This window comes from Apostichopus japonicus, chromosome 22 (genome assembly GCF_037975245.1).
Source record: "Apostichopus japonicus isolate 1M-3 chromosome 22, ASM3797524v1, whole genome shotgun sequence".
Classification (NCBI taxonomy): Eukaryota; Metazoa; Echinodermata; class Holothuroidea; order Aspidochirotida; family Stichopodidae; genus Apostichopus; species Apostichopus japonicus.
In genome coordinates, this window is record NC_092582.1 from 14,663,884 (window position 1) to 14,682,608 (window position 18,725).

General features: G+C 37.3%; 1 protein-coding gene across 2 annotated transcripts; it reads right to left on the reverse strand.

Moving 5' to 3' along the window:
- Positions 1-1,062: 1,062 nt before the first annotated feature.
- On the reverse strand, positions 1,063-14,001 carry LOC139963974 (MFS-type efflux pump MSMEG_3705-like). 2 transcript variants are annotated; one of them, XM_071965244.1, is made up of 9 exons: positions 13,787-14,001; positions 7,274-7,508; positions 6,281-6,550; positions 5,543-5,705; positions 4,554-4,782; positions 3,631-3,824; positions 3,282-3,366; positions 2,795-2,984; positions 1,063-2,427 (listed from the first exon to the last, which is right to left on the reverse strand). In XM_071965244.1, exons 2-9 carry the CDS (start codon positions 7,483-7,485, stop codon positions 2,313-2,315), a joined length of 1,458 nt encoding a protein of 485 aa, XP_071821345.1. In that variant the 5' UTR covers positions 7,486-7,508; positions 13,787-14,001; the 3' UTR covers positions 1,063-2,312. The 2 variants fall into 2 exon arrangements, with proteins under 2 accessions (XP_071821345.1, XP_071821344.1); XM_071965243.1 differs by lacking the exon at positions 13,787-14,001 and adding an exon at positions 9,908-10,058.
- Positions 14,002-18,725: the final 4,724 nt, after the last annotated feature.

Consider the following 18,725-nt stretch of genomic DNA (forward strand, 5'->3'; position numbering starts at 1 on the left):
ATTTAAAATAAAAAATATTAATCTCATGAAGCTTATTTAAGATGCTTATTACACATATTACCAATAAAGTATTACAAAAACAAATCATGAAAGCTTCTGGCTGATATCAACCCTACCTCTGTCCTCTCACCCCTATCTCTCACCCGTACCTCTCACCCCTATCTCTCACCCCTACCTCTCACCCCATCATAAAACATGATGGACAGAAGCATGCTATCCTAGCTCCCATTCTCTCTGGCTACACTACTCCCTGAAGTGGTCAACAGGAGCATCTTCCACTCCCTCTCCTGGATAATATAAAAGCTATCACATATTTAAAGTTTCATATTTATGCCCTCCCCCCCCCCAAAAAAAAAAAAAAAATTGGAAAAAAGAGAACAAAGATAAAACCTGATACTCTGATTAATATAATATCTGAAAAAAAACATTTTTTTATTTACAAATTAAACCCCATCAGAAATAAAATGTACATTGTACTGGTTAAGCCTAAAAATAATGGTTATATGTATAAAAGTTACAGGACATGATGTTCTGATCTTACCAATGTAAGGTATGCGATATTTACCCAAAGTCCAGTCCAACATTTTACCACCAAAAATAATTCTACAAATTAAAAGTAACAAACCCCACTTGTAGCTTTACATCTCAATTGTCCGAGTAGCAGCTCCCTGATATCGAACCCAGACAGTAACAGGTTTAACCAGGGAGGATGCTACTGGGTCCAAATAGCAGATCAAAGAAAATTGCACAGAAAATTGCACAACATGCAACTTATTACCTGCACTATCAGAAAAACAAATTACTGCCCTCATCTTAAAATGAACTGACACTGTCAACAGAGTTTTTTAATGACACTTTTATCACCTGGGCAGGGTTCCATTCAACCCTCCATGGGCATGAATGATGAGGGTTACAATGAAAACGACTGACCAATGCAACTGATGGTATCAATAACGGGTGACCAATTTTCATAGCGAAAAATAATCCAAAATGTCAAAATGCAGATATTTGTAGCAGATCCAGATCTCTGATTGAAATACTTCCTTGTTTTTTCTCTCCCCCCCCCCCCTGGCATAACTAAAGAAAGGCCTCATCTATCATAGTATTAGTAGTGTTAAGGTAGGACTGAATGGATCTGGAATTTCACACAAACTTAAACTTAGCATGAAACATAAAATTTCTCTTCTCAAGTGAACTTTTCTGACCTTTAACTCCTATCACACACTTAATAAGATATTAACCTTACAATATAAACTTACCTCTTGGAAATTTCTCATGTGCACTGAAAATCTCTCAACCCTGCAAATCTCTCAACCCTACTGTACATCCCCCCCCCCTCCCCACTTTCCTGATATTAACCACTCTCTACCAAATCCCACTTCCCCTTTTGTTAAGATGTCTGCTTACATTATTAAAAAAAACTCAACAAACCCATTAATATAATTTCCATGCTTTTTTTTTCTAAACAAAACCAATAGAAATTATGCATTTATTTGGCAGAAAATCATACTGTGTATATGAACATACATTTCTTTGTAAAATACTCCTTCTTGAAAGACAATAACATATTAAACAAATACAAAATTCAACTCTCCCAATATACCTTTTAAACTGTGCATAGTTCATAGCTCTTTGTCTATTGATAGCCCTTTTCAAACCGTAACTAGCAGCATTGGGAAAAAAATAATTGTCAAACGATGGGATAACAACCAGTCCCCCTAAAATACCCTCTTTTCCAGAGTCTGTATTAGGGGGCTGTTCCCTATTGGCACAGTGTCTTTTCTATGTAGTGCTATAGCCAGAAACCATAGTACCTTTCTCAAACCTGTTGTCAAGTGTTTGGATCACCCTGGCCTTATGAAAGAATTTATAACAAGATCAAAAAAAGCATCCTTGTTCTCACATCTAGAAGAGGCAGTGTTGTAGTGAGTTACGACTGGAGTTATTAATTGTTAAAGTAAATTAATTAAAAGTTACAGCGACTCCAAAAAATTGGTGGACGTTTTTTTCCGCATCCAGATAATACAGTGCCTCACGCTGGTCACTTAACTTGAGCCACCAGGAATGACTCGTAACAAACTTAAAAACGGAGTGATTGTCAAACTTCTGGCTAGTTGAACAGTCAGAGGTATTATGATGCAGGTGATAGATTGAAACCCTGTATGACCATTTTTTATTCATTGTAGCCTATTCAGAATGATAAAAAAAAGAAGAAATCTCGCCTCCACAACGACTGGTAAAAACATGCCCTAGAAATGCTTTGACAAAAATGTTGGACTTTGTGCAAATTGGTTTTGAAAACATTTCCAAAATCAGCTCTCCTTATCGCTGTTAGGTTCGTTAAGCAGAGCACGATGTTCGTCTGCTTCTTGAACCTTCCTGATGTCACGCCTGACCAGCAGCATCGTTGGAAAGAACAGAAGTGCACTGAGAGGGAGAAATTAAAAAAAAATCATAATAATAATAATAATCATAATCAAATCGTTTTGAAGTAACCAAATGATAAAATCATAGGTTTCTACTTCAGTAACTCAAGTTGTAAAAAAAAATCAATGTGTTTATTACGTAGCTTGGGGCAGAATAATCCACAGATATGACTCAAATGAAAAATGCAGACCTCACTAGTTTGCTGTTATTGATAATGAGGAGGCTAAACTTAAGCCTAGTAATTTGTGGCCTTTTAAGAAGGGGGATGGGGATGATGTGTGGTTGTAAATGACATATTCAGATTTCAGATAGGTGACCATTTCTGGTTTTCCTAGCATTTTGGGGTTTTTTTTATTGGTAGACTTACCCAAGTATATAACATCCTGGATAAAGCACAAACAAAGCCACTTTCAAATCTTTAAAGAGAGATACCAACACGGGCATGTTTCCTCCGATGTTACTGATGATGAAGAAATAGAATCCAACCGATGATGCTCTCAGGTGGGTGGGAACTAACTCGATCACTACAGCCAACGTGACTCCCACCCACATTTCACCTGTTTGAAAAGACACAAAATAGAAAATAATAATTGAAGCTGTATTAACCTTATTCTCAAATAATGTTTTCAAATTTTGACAATGCTATTGTAGTAACAAAATCAAGTACCACAGAAATTAAACATCAATTTGAAGATTTTCGCATACATTTGTTTTAATGAATTATGCAAAAGCCAAAGAATTGAGAAAATTCAATCGGTAATAATTCGCATCGTTCTCCACGAAAATCCAATTTATCAAAATTGTACCCAGTTTCGTGAACGAAAACAAAGAAACAAAGTAAAACGGTCACTTACCAAATACATATGTAGGTATCTGTGCTAAGAAGGCATAAGGGATTGGCAGGACGAGGGTCAGAGCAGCAAATGGTGCTGCCACCACCTATAACAATCAAAAACAAAAACACACAAAAACTAAAATGATGCTGATGATTATTATGACAAAGCAGATAAAGACAATACAAACAAGTATGCTACTTGCGACCGAATATCATGGTGACATGACCTAACTTGTGTGAATACATGTCCCCATAATAGGGCAAGGGATTAATTATTAATGGAAAATTTCTCATCAAACCTTAAAAAAATGATTTCAAATGAACTGATTGGAGATGGGAGTATTTGGCAGTTTAAAAGGAGTCCTTACCAAGCTAGATATCAACACCCATATCCTCGCCACCGGTCCACTTCTCTTGACGATTCGGTCCGATATGAACCCTCCGAAAATGACTCCAATGCTGCCACCAACCAGAGGAATCCAGGAGAGCCATCGGCCTGTGCTGACGTCGGGGTGGTATTCGTTGAAAAAGTTCTGGGTATTGTAACCCCAAACATACCCGGCTGAAAAGATTAAAGAGAAAAAAAAAAACAATTAATAGAAAGCATAAGCGCTAGAGAGACACCGATTAAAAAATTCACTTTACAAACAGAGCAAAGAGAAGACAGTGTATCTTTACATTGCTCCTTGAAAGTCATTGTAAATGAGACAATATATTCCAAAATTTACCTGTTTTGTATATTTTTTTATGAAAGAAGAAATTAATACCTGTCCCCCTTGCAATACTATAAGGAGAGCATGGTCTGAAGAGGAAGGAAGGAAGGAAGGGGGACGGAGGGAAGAGGGAGGAAAAGTGGATTAGCATAGGCTGGTCACCAATAAGAGGACAATGCTAAAATGTTAACAAGTACTAAGTAAGTTTTAAAAAACTTAAGATACTGTAGAGTAAGAACGCAGTTGTGGTGAGGAGACAGACAAGTAAAGCAGTTTATTAAAAGTCAGAGCATAATAATCGATATTAACAAATTTTTTGCTCCACCTCCCCCCTCCCCCACCCACCCCCCCCCCCATCCTCCAAATTAGCAAAATCAACAAGACAAAAACGAAAAATACCCTTTGAAGGTTCCCAAAAGAAGAATCAGTTTTAATTTCAGTTTGCAAATAAATTTCAACATTGGTTCCTTGTTTATAAAGAACAGTGTAGTATAAAAGCAAATAAGCAATGCACTACAAGGTTTCAAAAACCTTCAAAGGAAAGTATCTAATCTAAAGGTTCCTAAAAAGGAACTCACCTCCATTCCTAATGGAACCAGCTAAGCAGAGCATTAAAAGGGAAGGCTGCAAGAAACACTTGCAGACAGCGAGAAGCTTCTGTCCTGCACTGACATCCTGGTACGAGCTGACCCTTTCGTTTTTACCGGTGAAGATACCCTGTCGTGGCGGTTCTCTCATCGTGATAAAGATTATCGCCGATAAGATCAACCCAGGAAGGCCAGCCAACCAGAAAGTCCATCTCCAACCCTGAAAAACGTTGACATGAGATTATCCAGTTAATCTAGTAGTTTCTAAAAAGACACCACTGTTTTAATAGGGCTAGAAAATGATGTCCATTACAGCAAATTTCTTACGGTAGGAAGATAAGCTGAACTTGAGGGAATGACAAGTGCAAGCTAAGAGTCCGATTCATTTCATCCCTAAAGCTACATCCACACCTAATACCTCAGCATTGTATCAAACAGAAATTACGACAAGTCTTGAGCTCTGTATTCGCACTTGGAAGCATTTCTTGCGCCAGGTTGCATTAGCTCATTACAGGCCAAAATCAGATGTATCCTGATAATTACATTGTCCAGAATTTAACATGTAAGTTAGGCAATTCTTACACTCTGACACTGATTGAAGTGCAAGCAGACTAATATACCATGCATACCAGCCAACTCTCACGGTCATTTTACTGTGAGGCTCGCATTTTTTGTAATTATCCCACGGTGGGATCACCAAATATGAAGTCCAAAATCGCCACATTTCCAGAACCAATCTCCAGGTGTTTCTTTAGAAATGTTCAGGATTACATTTTTGGGGTGGGGGTAGGGGGGCTGGGGGGCAGGATTGCAATGTCTGGAAAAACTGGGATGAGTGCTATGTATTTGTTTTGTCCTATATGAACATTACAGGAAACAATGCATGATGGGAGATATCCAAATTTAAACACTGGGAGATTCAGAATATAAGAATAGATTTTAATATTCTATTAAAAAAAGATGGATACATGAGCACTTACCTTGCCAAGAATATCTGCTTGTGTGATGAAATCACCAAACGCATACGACATGCTGTAGCCCATGTAGATACCAAGGTTGTACACTCCTAGTGCAGTGCCCCTTACCTCCTGACCAAAGTAGTCTGCAATTAGGCTGCTAGCAAATGGCGTACATCCGGCTTGACTGTGACAAATTTTTGGGAAAATATATATAAATCTGTGATTAATGACATCGGTATGTTATGAAAGACAATAAAGACACAACCACTATAAATATATAATATATAGTACAGGTTTTCTGCAGATATCTGTGTCAGGTATTAATATCTACTTGGTTTTCAACTTAATAGGTTTTAATAGGGTACACATGATGAAAGTACCTGAGAAGACCGTAGATAGGTAAGAGAGAAGCGAAGTTAATTCTCTTCCTTCCTACTGTAGTTACCATGATGCTTTACAAAGTTTCACTACAGCACTTGAGTTTGACTTTATTAAACATGCAATACGAAATGATCAAAAATACATAAACACAAGGAGGTTGATGGGGGGTGCAAATTTGGTTCTTTCAATTTTTTTTAAATTTTTTTTTGTGGGTGAAGAAAAGTGGTAAATTGTTGGAGGCAAACCCTCAAACCTCAAACAGATGGTAATTTGAAGGTTGAATTTGACTGATTTGAAAAATTAGCATTTCGCAGCAAAAATTTGGCATCTCTCAACATTTTTTAGTGAATAAATCAATCGATTCAAAATAACTCTCACCCAATGCCTAGAGCAAATCGAAGTAAGATTAGGTGCCAGTATTGTTGAGCGAATCCTGTGAGGACAGTGACGGTACTCCATATGGCGAGACACGTAGCCAAGAGGTTTTTGCGATTGCTGATGTCGGCTGCGTAACCGAGGACGATCCCGCTGAAGGTGTACACGACGATGAAGATGGGTCCTGCTAGAACTTGGTACTCCCAACCGAGTCCGGTGTAGTCATAGTAACAGACGTTGGTCTTGTGGTCCTTGGCTTTTGTTTGATCACAACTGTCAGAAGAAGAAATAAAAATGGAAATTTGATTACTCAATGATTATAAGGTAACAAAATTGTTTTAAAATTACTCTAAACCTATAAAGCACTATTCTTTATATTTCCCATATCAAATTTTTCTTGTTGGGGAATGAAGGGGTGGGGGTGGGGGAGGAGGGGTTGTGAGCGCAGGAAGAAGCTCTTGAAACTGATGCATTTGGAAAACATTACTGTCGATTAAATGTGTGATTACAGATCCAGAGATCTGTTGCAACAATAAAAATTTGATAATTCAGAGGTGAAAGCGTTGAACGTTGACTGCTTTACTTTGCAGTGCTATTGTGACCATCATGTAATTTGAACAAAATGGAATGCTCACTAGCTTGGCTTGTTCTATTATTTTTTAAGGTGATACTGTAGGTATTTAGGCATAGTAGGCCAATATTTAAATGTTGTTGCAAGCCTGGGGGCTGGGATGGGAGAGATATCACCCTACCTGAAAAAATTGACGTCCAGAGAGTCAGTGTGTGTCTTGAGGATTAAATGATATTGTAGACTAATCACAGGCCCACAGCATCTACACAGCAGATGCGCCAAGCCTAACCCTACTCTACTATGCATTTAAAGTTTTATGATGGAAGAATGCTAACAAACTTTAGCAGCAGAACAGTATGCACTTTGAGACACAAAAAAAAAAAAAAAATATGTCAAGGAATTCACGATTTTGCCAAATTGCTTACATTGTCTCATTCTTCCCTTTGCAAACTTTGCTGCTTGTGTCCGTGAGGGCCATGCACCCTTTATCCCCAAAGTGGATCTCCTGGGCCATCGGTTTGGCACAGATTGCCAGGGCATATCTGTCTAGTTGATTCAGCAGATAGGTCACCAACAACAGAAGTAGGACATAGAGAGGATACACTCCCGCGTCCCGGAGACGGGTGCCTGCGGGCATACTGCTTCCTGGAGGAGGCGGCACTGAAAAGACAATCGAGGAAATGAAATTATGTCTTCATCAAAAAATAGAGAAAGAGAGAGAGACAAGATGGCAATCCACTGAGTTGCATATCTCATCCCAAGAAGTAGTAAGTTGAGTCTCGTCTATCCGACATGCTCAGTGATTAACCTCCTCCACGTATCACGATCTTGTGCAAGGTTTAACAAATTGAGTTGGATATCATAAATTAACTAAATAAATAAATTAATTAATAAAACAACTAAATAAAATAATAAATAAATTAATAAATTAACTAAATAAATTAATCATAAATTAATCATAAATTAATTATCATAAATTGAGTTGCATATCATAAATTAACTTATGAGTTGCATATCTCATCCCAAAAACCATTCATGAATTATTGATTATTGGTTACATCTGAATATCACATATCCTATAAAATTCACAAGGCCTTTCATTTACAAATTAACTCTGCAATAAGAAAGAAACAATATTCATCCTACATTTTTCTTACAGGTTTCACCTCGGTCACCACGGTTACTACATGTATTTTGAGGTGATTATACACGTGATGGTTGTAGTCTACTTGTCCCTGTATTCAGAGTTAAAAAGTCACTTTTTACAATTCATGTGACCCTGCAATCTTTGACCTTTCGTAGTCTGACGGCCCTCAGATCACATAAGTCCCTATGGGCAGCACAGATTACATTATTTCATCCTCCATACAGCAGATAACCATTCCCATACTTGGCAACTACATCTCTCAAAAAGCAATCATGATAATTGATAGAGGTGAGAAGCTTTTTAGAGGGAAGAGTATAAAAGTGTGGTAGCATTATTGAAACACTCTTGTGAACCATCCAAGTCAGGTTTGGGACAACATTCATGGTCCTGGCAGGAGTTCAACATGTCATTTATTTTGATAAAAAACAATACATAATAAGAAACAAAAGAGAAAATATAAACTAGGCCAATTAGGTGTTGCAAAAATGCATTGTGGTTTCGATGATGTAACATGAGCAGTTTTCTTTATGGATCTGACGTAATGTATAGTGAGGGTGTACATGTTTACAAGGTTTCCACAATTTGACCCCTGGTGACACCAAATGACATTTGACCTCCACCAAAAACAATAGGCTTCTTGTACCTAATGTGGTTCTTCTACACATCAAATATAAAATTGGTAGGACCTTCCCTTCTTGAGATATCATGTTTTACATGGTTTACACAATCTGACCCCTGGTGACCCCAAATGACCTCCACCAAAAACAATAGGCTTCTTGTACTCAATGTGGTACTTCTACACACCTAATATGAAACTGGTCTGGCCTTCCCTTCTTGAGATATTGTGTTCACAAGCTGGGGGTCACAAACACACTCACACATGTTTGTATTACATTCAGACCGAGGGCCCCATTGTATTTTCCATTGTTCAAATCCACGTACCCTAACTTAACAATACCCACACAATAGAATCCTTCCGAGGACATGGTGAATTGGTGATTCTTTAAAAATCACAACTGAAGACCTGGAATTCTTTTGTTCAAATCCTCGGTCAGATAGCAAAACAAACGCACACACACACGCCATCATGAATGCATAGGTTACGGTTATCATCGAAACCGAAAATAAATATACACAAATACAGTAATCAACAGACTATTTTGACAATTGTTTTCATTTTTGAAAGTACACCTGACCTCTATGTACCAGGAATGCTTCACTGTTTGATTAACAAACAATACTGCAGTCAAATCTGCAGTAGTGCTGATGGACATGATTTGCAGGAAATTTAGTAAGGTAATTTAAAACCCCTGCGTGGCATAAGGACAGTTAGCAGTAGGTATGAAGAGGTCAAATATCAAAAATCCATTGTTCTCATGGGTGCTACAGGTTGATAAGGGGTAGAAGGGAGGGGAGGGGAGAGGCTAAGTAGCCCTTTCCACTCCACCTTCTCCCTGGCTGGCAGCAACATTAACATTGGTCTCCTATGCCTTAAGTAGCTATATCATTGGTATTAATTCACATATCAATACAAATTACATTTCACAGTATGTCAGACATAAAACTATCTGATTTTATAATAACTCACTTTGAAAAGTAAACCTTCCTAATAAACACTGTAGTGAAACTAAAACTCATCAATGCATAGAAGTATGGAGCATATCTAAGTTTGGGCAGGCAAATTAAATCTCCCATGAATATAACCTGAACTGTGCAAATTATATAAATAGAACTCACAGCTCAACAGAGAATAACACCTAAAACAACAGTTTGATGAGCTTTTCATTGCACAAAATTATTCCACCTGGTATTAACAATTGCGAGAATTACCACTTAGGCCAGATTTTGCACTGAATATGCAGGTAAGTAAACAGCCATGTCGTATAAGGAAATATCAAGTTTGAATATGTACCTTTGGAATTGTCAGTTTCTGTCTCGGTCATTTTACTGGGGCCAGCTAACTGGCTTTTATCCTGATCCACTAACGGTAGGTCTCTCTGAGCATTATTGCTAGCCATTCTGATGACTTATGATGTTCAGAATTCTATGCAGCTGCTGTCGCAACCGACCCAACCGAGCTGTTTAAAATCTGTTGAATGCAAACTACTACAGCTGCAACACCATACAAGGTTTAGTACGACCCAAACTAATGTACAAGTTGACACTTTTACAACAGTTGGTAAGTCAGTTTATGAACGAAAAGCAAACCCTTTGAGACACTGCAGCTGTGTGATTTCTGCTGGTGCTTGTTTTACACACTATTGAATGTCAGTTCCCTCTAGCTACAGATATAAATGGGTACCTAGAAATTTGGCATTGCTGTTATATAATGCTAGGATCCAGTACAAAATGTTTTAGTTTTTTCCCTCTTGGCATTCCAAGGACTTCCCTTTGGGGCTGCCGAAATGACCCAGAATTATCCATGTCATTTAACTACAACTTTTGCTATGTTAGGGAGTATATACCTCTTACGAAGATGCTGGAAACTTCTTGGGGCACACAGTGCTTACATTTTATAAATCGTTCAATGATATTATGTAAGGAACATCCAGAACAAACCTGAACTGGTATAAATTAAAATGCTTGCATCTTCACGTAAGTGAGAGAGAGATATAAACATCACCTCCATGTTACGTGACTACATAAGAGTAATTTACCCACCTCAGATCAACAAGCAGCCACGAACATTGAAAGAAGATATGAGAGTGGATATTGGTTTATAAATAGCATAGCATATAGCTTCGATACATCTCCCACATTGACGTTCGTCGAGGTGGATAAATGCTATTTTATTGGCTTCATAACACCCAGAAGACCATCAAATCGCTGTTCCTGCACTCAGAAGCCCTGTAATATTTTGCTCCATTGTCACAATACTGTAATATTGCACTTCTACTGCCACAGATCCAGCCTAGTGTTATTGTTACTCAACCCAAGCCAGATTTCTACTGCTGTCTAGTATCAAATAGACACTTTGCCAATTCATATATATTCAACGACCGGTTGTACACGCTTATAGTGGTCCGCCAGCATCGGTGGAACAGACGTTAGCCCTAGATGATGATCATTTGGCAATTAGGATCTCAAGTCTTCCACAAGGTCTCACCAGAAGATCTAGACAGATCAACTACTTCCCTGGTACTTAGTAAGATACTTTTGATTTAACGTATCCTGTATCTAAACTTACATCAAGTTTCAGAGTAATTTAAGGAATTGATTTTACCCGACCAATCAAGGGAGAGAGGGTCTAACTGATTGCGTGTGGAGATGGAGAGAACATTAAAGGAAGTCTCACGTAGAATTTCCTGGCTGTAGAAACATTTCGACCAACACCACATCGCTGGATTAGGGAGACTAATTACCTATATATGCAATAATTGCAAATATGTAATCCTTTTCACGCCAAAATGCTCACACCCCGGATAAAGTCAGACAGTTTAATAGACAGTTCTGGAGCTGATGTCAAAAATTTGTTCTGATCATTGAAAAAGGTCAGGTCAACAAATTCCTGTCTTTGTATAGTTTTGCATTTGCTGTATGGTAACTATAAGAATGAAACTGTGAAATATTTCTACTAACTCACTGATCAGAGACAACAAGCTTACAGAACATTTTCTATTCATTTCAATTTTTTTTTTAATTTTTTATTATTCATAAATATACATGTATCTGTACATTGACATAATGGGAAAGACACCTGATAAGCACATGAGTTACTGTAGCTCAATGGTAGCTCAGTTGAATAAGGTTATTTAGCAAGAAACTGAGCTAGAACAATATGACAAGGCAACATCACAGCTCTATGTATGTAGTTTATTCATTCATGTAATTAAATCGGGAATATATATGCTATTTTTTAAACTTGCAACTTGGGGTGGATTGGGTATCCAGGGTAAATACCAATATCAAAGACATATTTAGATCGGAGAAACAAAAGACAAAGACTTACTGTACATAAGATAAAAAAAATTGCAAAGAAAGAAAGAAAGAGGGCAAACTAGTGTTTGGGGACATTTTAAAGCATGACAATTTGACTGAATAGCAGTAATAAATTGTAACAGAGAAAGACTTGAAAGATAGTTGGGAAGTCAAAAGTATACCCACTAGATACATGACACAGATACAAAATGAACAGATCTGATATTTTGTCATGGTCAGCTCTTGTACAGTATATAGGGTAAAGTTACTTGGAAATGCCACATATTGCAAGACCTCACTTGAAAGACATCTTAGAAAAACTAAATGACCAGCTCAGTACACTGTGTATATTACCCTGACCGCGATACAGAATAATTTTACATGTTCAGGATTTAGAGGGAGAAAAGAAAACATTGACTTTCAAATGTTGGCCAATTTCAGGAGACTGATTCCTTGTTGGTTCATGAATACCTGCTAGATTATTAAAGTAATGTAGGTTTTGTTACCTAAAAGTTTAAAAGAGGAAACATAGCTAAAATTCATAAAAATTGTCTTCTAACAGTGAGTGAGAACCAGGGGCAGGATTTGATGTGTGAAAGTGGGTAGGGGCAAACCTGGGGTCTCAGGGGATGTTCCCCCCTGACATATTTGGAGTCTCTAGATGTAATATACTGTAGATATAGAATACATGGTACCAAATTTATAGGTTAAGACCCAGTACTAGTTGTGTATTTGAAAATTTAATTATGCTATCTGCATAAAAGTTTTGCCAGATTTACTAAGCAATATAAAAGTATCAAATGGATTTAAATTAAAATTGTCAAAATGGATCAATCTTTTTTATAGACTAAGTCATGGTACTTTGAATAAGTCTAAAAGAATCACAGAGTTGTCAGTATTGCTGTGGCATAACCAACCAAATTACCAACCAATTTAAAAAAAACAAAAACACTCAAGGTCTGAGAAAAAGGGAGGGAGAAGTGCCCCCCCCCCATAATTCCTCTAGGCTATAGTGAGAACAAACACCCTTCATATTCGAACTGATTGCACAATGATGTCATAATATAATCAGTGACTTGAACACTTGCTGTAATTTCATTGATGTCACTGTGATCATGACGTTGTTAGTGTTACAAGGAAGCTGGCAATTTGTCTTGTACTTAGGGCTAGAAATAGGGGACAAACTAAAACAAATGACAGCGAATGACCGAATGACAATTGACTTTGTACAGGGTTAATTATCATTTGTGAATGACAGCGAATGACAGCGAATGACAACGAATGACAACGAATGACAACGAAGGACAGTATTGAGAAGAGATAGAATGATTAACGGAGTGGAGTAAATGCGGTTTTTGGTTTTCTGCGCAAAAATGATTTAAGGAAAATCGCATGTTACGTGGTTGCAGGGTTTTGGTGTAAGTTACGGATAGAAACCACAGGGAAAGTTTTTGTGTGAGAATGCGCTTGAGTGTTGTGCTTTTTACCTCTGTAGATTTATATAGAAAGATAACTGAAGCCGTTTCAAGATTATAGTATTGTTGGTTTCTAATAATTAATAAAATCAAACTTACAATTTCGCTTACTATAAGGTGCGTTTTTATCTTGTCCGTACATTACTAGATCTAGATACCCACGAAGTCTGAACTGTGATATACCCGGATAAAGCAAATGTCTGTGCTGTCGTTACTGTCATTCGTTTTAGTCAAGGCAATTTTTTAGTGTGTAAAACATATTGTCATTCGTTATGTGTAACGCAATTGTCATTCGTTTTAGTAACACCCTAGAAATAGTTCTTAGTAGGGCCCCGTGCATAACCTAGGCCTAACGTTAGGATAAGTCAAATTTGAAAGGAAGATATAACCCAACTTACAATGCAATCGAAATGGCAAGATCTACGACTTTCTAATGAGTGTCTAACCCAGTCGAATGAACAGACAGGCAGTTTCGGTACTTCAAATTGTTGCTGCGTCTGAAGGTTTTGCTAGCGATAGTCCCAATAAGGAGCTTCGCCACTGGACTGTGATACAGTTACATGTGTTACGTACACTGCACTAAACGGACCTAGCTATATCATGAGCTCTCTTGTTACAAAATCGTTGGTCACTGTTTACGTCAGAATCACATGATTCCCTATGTAGCTGTACCTATTGTTTTGTACACACGTGATCGTTCCAATTACGCTATTACACAAAGAAACGCGAGAATTACTCTGGCAAGAACTTCGACAGGTTTTCGGTGGAGGTCAGGGAAGAGTCGGGGAGTGGGTATGAGTATATCCTTATATTGAAAAAAAACTCCAAAACAGGTGTACATTTGTCAAATGGAATACGTTTACAGTTGGTTTCCATAATCTATCCATAGACCATCCAATTATAGGTGACATTATAATCTCTTATCCATTACTCAATTTCACCTTTGACCTTTCACTGATCAATTCTGGGCACTTATACAGAGAATGAAATTCTCTGTTTAAATGCCCAGAATAGAAATATATCAGTACTTCTACTTTGCTCAGTCTAGAAAGCTGTTGTGTGTATTTCTTTATATATTATAATAGGTATGGGTACCATGAAACAAAGGAAACATATCATAGGCTATAACTGAATGTTTTAGTCTATTTCTCAGGTTTCACTCTATTTCTATTCGTCTTTCCTTAGTTCAATTTCTAATTATCTTTCTGTTTTCTTCTTACTAAGTTATATCAGGGAGTTGTTCCATTACAATTCCCTGGGTATATAATACTGCCATCGTCAATTTGCTAATATTGTTTGCTTGTCTTTTGTTACAAATTTATTATGATTTATGGTAAGAGAATAAACTTTTGAAAGTCAATGAAACTTGGAAGTGAACCCTGAGGCTAAGATTTCAAAATGCAGATGCATTACTCAAATCATTTTGCCTCTCCGGGGACAATTCATGTCCGACAGTCCACTTCCAGTAGTGCATAGCTATAGATATTGAGGGGGGGTGGGGTGATGGGCAGGGGCCATATAACAACTATCCAAGCTGGTATTATAATTAAGAAGAAAGGAACTTCTTTAATCTGAGATCCAAGCCACAACATATCAGCTCAGGTTATTTGGTAACGTATCGAAAATTTAGATGTTCTCCCGTTGCTCCGCTTTTCGGCACTTTCACTTGATCGGATTGATATAGAATCCCATATGATTTTCAAAATAAGTGGCGCTAGTCATCATCTTAAAGATATATTAATCAATGTTGAAAATAGTACGATAGCGTTTCGTATTGAAAAAAAGGTTATGATATCTCAGCCTGTCATGATTATTCCATTCCCATTACTGTAACTGTTGTGTTAATCCTACATAATCAAAGGCATATAGAAACAGGGGGAGGGGGCATAGGTCGTCATTGCCCTCTAAGGGTTTAACTAGATCATTTAGCTAGATCATTTACCTGTATGGAGTGCACATCTCGGGCGCCGTAGCCGATCATGATGGGAGGGGGAGGGGTCACCCCACACCCACCACTGGCCACGATGTACTATGAAAATTGTATGCATATACCGTAAGGTCACAATAATTCTCATACACGTCAAAATACCGATATACCCCAAATTAATTCGTAACACATCCCCTTATAAGTACTTTTCTTTGGGAACAAAGATTTGATGCGCATATTTCATTATCTTTTTCATTTTTCATTTGTGAATGATGTGCTCAATATTAAGCTTTAAATGGACTCTTTTTTATATTTTTACTTAATGGAACCTGTTTACCCCTTCACCGCGTACCCTCGATTTATTACTTTTCTCAACTTGTGACAAATAACTTTTTAACTTTTCTTTGTGTGTTTTTTCAAGTCTATTATTTTATTGTTTTTTTTTCATTATCGCCATTTCTCAGGGGTCAAATATAATTAGCTCTTTCCCTTTCTAGTTTCAAAGATTCTAAATTTGGAAATAGGCAATTGTTTTTATAGTAATTAATATAAAATAATCGCAATTTTTTTTGAGCAACATCAAGTTTGGTAACTCGTACCAAAGAAAATAACTGAAGCTGCTTTAAAGCGATCGAAAAAATCTAAATTAAAATGGCATTTTGTTTATACAATAAATATTGTTAATAATAACAGTAGTATAGTAGTTATAATATAAAAAAAATGATGGTAATAACAATAAAGTATACAAACTAGATCGAGATCAATAGTTTACAAAATATAAACTCTCTTCGTGTGAGAGGTAAACTAAATCGAGAACAATGAAAAACCAAATCAATAATTTTACTACCGATAAATTTCAGAACTATTCATAATATTAACAGGGAGAACGGGTAAAATAAGCTTATGGCGTATTGCCAAGTTTCTTACTTGATCGTCTATGACAGAGGGAACAATAAACCGCTTCTTGGTGTTATAAAATATTGCCCTAATATATTAAAGTAGCAACAGTTATGCGTAAGTAAAGCGAGGAGAGATTACATTTTCTTTTATATAATCAGTCATCGCTGCTTGCTGACTATAGGCTCATATAGCTAATAAACAATCCATCCAACCATCCATCCAACCATCCATCCACCCATCCATCCATCCATCCATCCATCCATCCACCCATCCATCCATCCATCCATCCATCCAAATATCTATCTTGGAAACATTAAACAATTCCATTTGTCAGCTTTCAGAATTTTTATTTAAATATGTCGCTCGATCGCGGATCTATTGATGAAGATGATGCTCAATTTGAGGATAAACATGAAAACACGTTCCTCTTGGCATAATCACTATATGAAACTATCTTATCGTATGTAGTAAAGCGATCGACGAATGAATGATGGTCAAATTTAGCTTACTTGTTGTTTCTTATTTCTTTTTCTCTTTTTTCCCCGTGTTTTTCGCAATTCGTTTGTAATACACGTAGTGCAGTAACGTCGAATTAATAAAACCGCATCAACAAGGATGAATACGTGTAGAGTTCATGCATGCATTGTATGGCTATATATTATATTGATGATAGATTTTTAATTCGGAAGCGACTGTGATGTTGAACTTGACATGATGGAGGACTGCATTATTGACTGTGAATATACTGAGCTGTGAAAGATAGTAAAATGGTTGATATCGTTTGGTAGGAGTCACAACGTCTACGCAAGGATGGATTTATAACGCGGTTGTTCTCTGAGTGTATGGTTTAAATGCATATTTAATGGAACTACGGAGTTCAACTTCATAATGGAGACAAATTTGATGCGTCCTTAGCAACGCAGAATAGACACACTCGACGAAGTGATATTGCTGGATACTCACAACGTAAGTACAATTAGGTAAGCGATTATTTAACAATTTAGTGGTACAGCACTTATATCCAGATATCCACCTTATAAATATATATATATATATATATATATATATATATATATATATTTATATATATATATAAACAGGGATGTGCCCAGGATTTCCTGAGTGCCGGGTATACTGATCGCCGTCCTGGGGGGGGGGGGTCTAAGGGGGAGGGGGTGCTCAGATGCCAAATGCTGGCACCTGTGTAGCTTTTTCAGTGAATACACAAGTACTAGTTTTGCTAACAATTTTTTTTATTTTTGTTTAGTGAAATATATTACGCACCTGGTAAAAGTTATTAGTTTGTTTCAAAGAGATTTTACAAGGGACCGATTGAGAGCCGTAAATATTGTTTCTCGCATGCGTAACTGATGCGTTATTAGTCTGTATGATTTTGGCATAGGCTATGCCCAAATTATGTTGAATACATTGTAAGGAATGTCGGGATTTTAGATGAAAATAATTCTGGGCGGGATTCACGATTTTTAAGACAGTGCTGGGCGGTAATTTTTAGTGTTGGGGGGGGGGGGCCGCCCAGTGCCGCCCAGCGTGGGCACATCCCTGTATATAGGTCAACCAACCCCCCCCCTCCCCCAACAAAAAAAAAAACAGAATGAGCTGCATGCATTAAACATGCAACGACAGATTCTACATTAATGCAACGCAGGAATAAATCTAGGAAAAGTAAAAGAGAGAAACCATCACTTACCCCAACGCAATTTTTAATATAAGATATTATTAAAACTTAGTGTTTTACCGTGTTGCCGTTAAAATGCTGCCAACTAAAAGTACTGGAGATTATAAACAAAATAAAGATATTTTGCCGTTTACTAATCTGCGACCAAAGACGGCGGTGTCGGGCAGTGGGTAACACAGGAGACACATGCCAATCCTCCAAGTATTTTGTGTCAAAAAATACAACGAAAAAGTTCCCTTGTTTGTAAATAACACGTGCCCCCTTTGGTGTAAAAGGTACCTTCTTTCCATTTTTATAATAGCCAAAGTGCCCTTAGCCTTTGTTGATGATTTACATAAAAATTTGTCTTGTTATACACGAATTTCATTTTGGCCAACATATTTTTTTACCAAACTTGTTAGTAATTTTTTTCATTCAGTGTCCTGTTTTCGATTTACCATCAACCATGGATTTACTATGAACCATGGCCAATCTAACATAACCAGTGACGTGGATAGGATTTCAAAGGTGAGGTGTGGGGTGAGGTGGTTGGGGGATTCAACATTCTCCCCGATAAGTATTGCACTCTGAGACGTACTTATAGGCTACCAATTAGGTATTTAATTATGTCTAAACGCAAGGTTGTGGTATGAATGCTTCTGAAATTAGAAGGAAAAAAAACGACTGAACGTTTTTACCGTGACGGACGATGGAGGTGAGGGTGACCGCCACCCCCCCCCCCCCCCCCCCACTCCCGAAATGAACAACCCAAATTTTCGTTTTCACGTTTGATTTCATTCTTAGATAATCCTTCTGTCAAAGTGGAATAGTGGGA

Coding starts and splice junctions, on each gene's coding strand:
- LOC139963974 (XM_071965243.1), bottom strand. CDS start 10,013: ATGGCTAGCAATAATGCTCAGAGAGACCTACCGTTAGTGGATCAGGAT. Junction 7,509..9,907: donor AGAAACTGACAATTCCAAAG/GTACATATTCAA, acceptor TTGTCTTTTCAG/TGCCGCCTCCTCCAGGAAGC. Junction 6,551..7,273: donor AAAGGGAAGAATGAGACAAT/GTAAGCAATTTG, acceptor TTCTTCTGACAG/TTGTGATCAAACAAAAGCCA.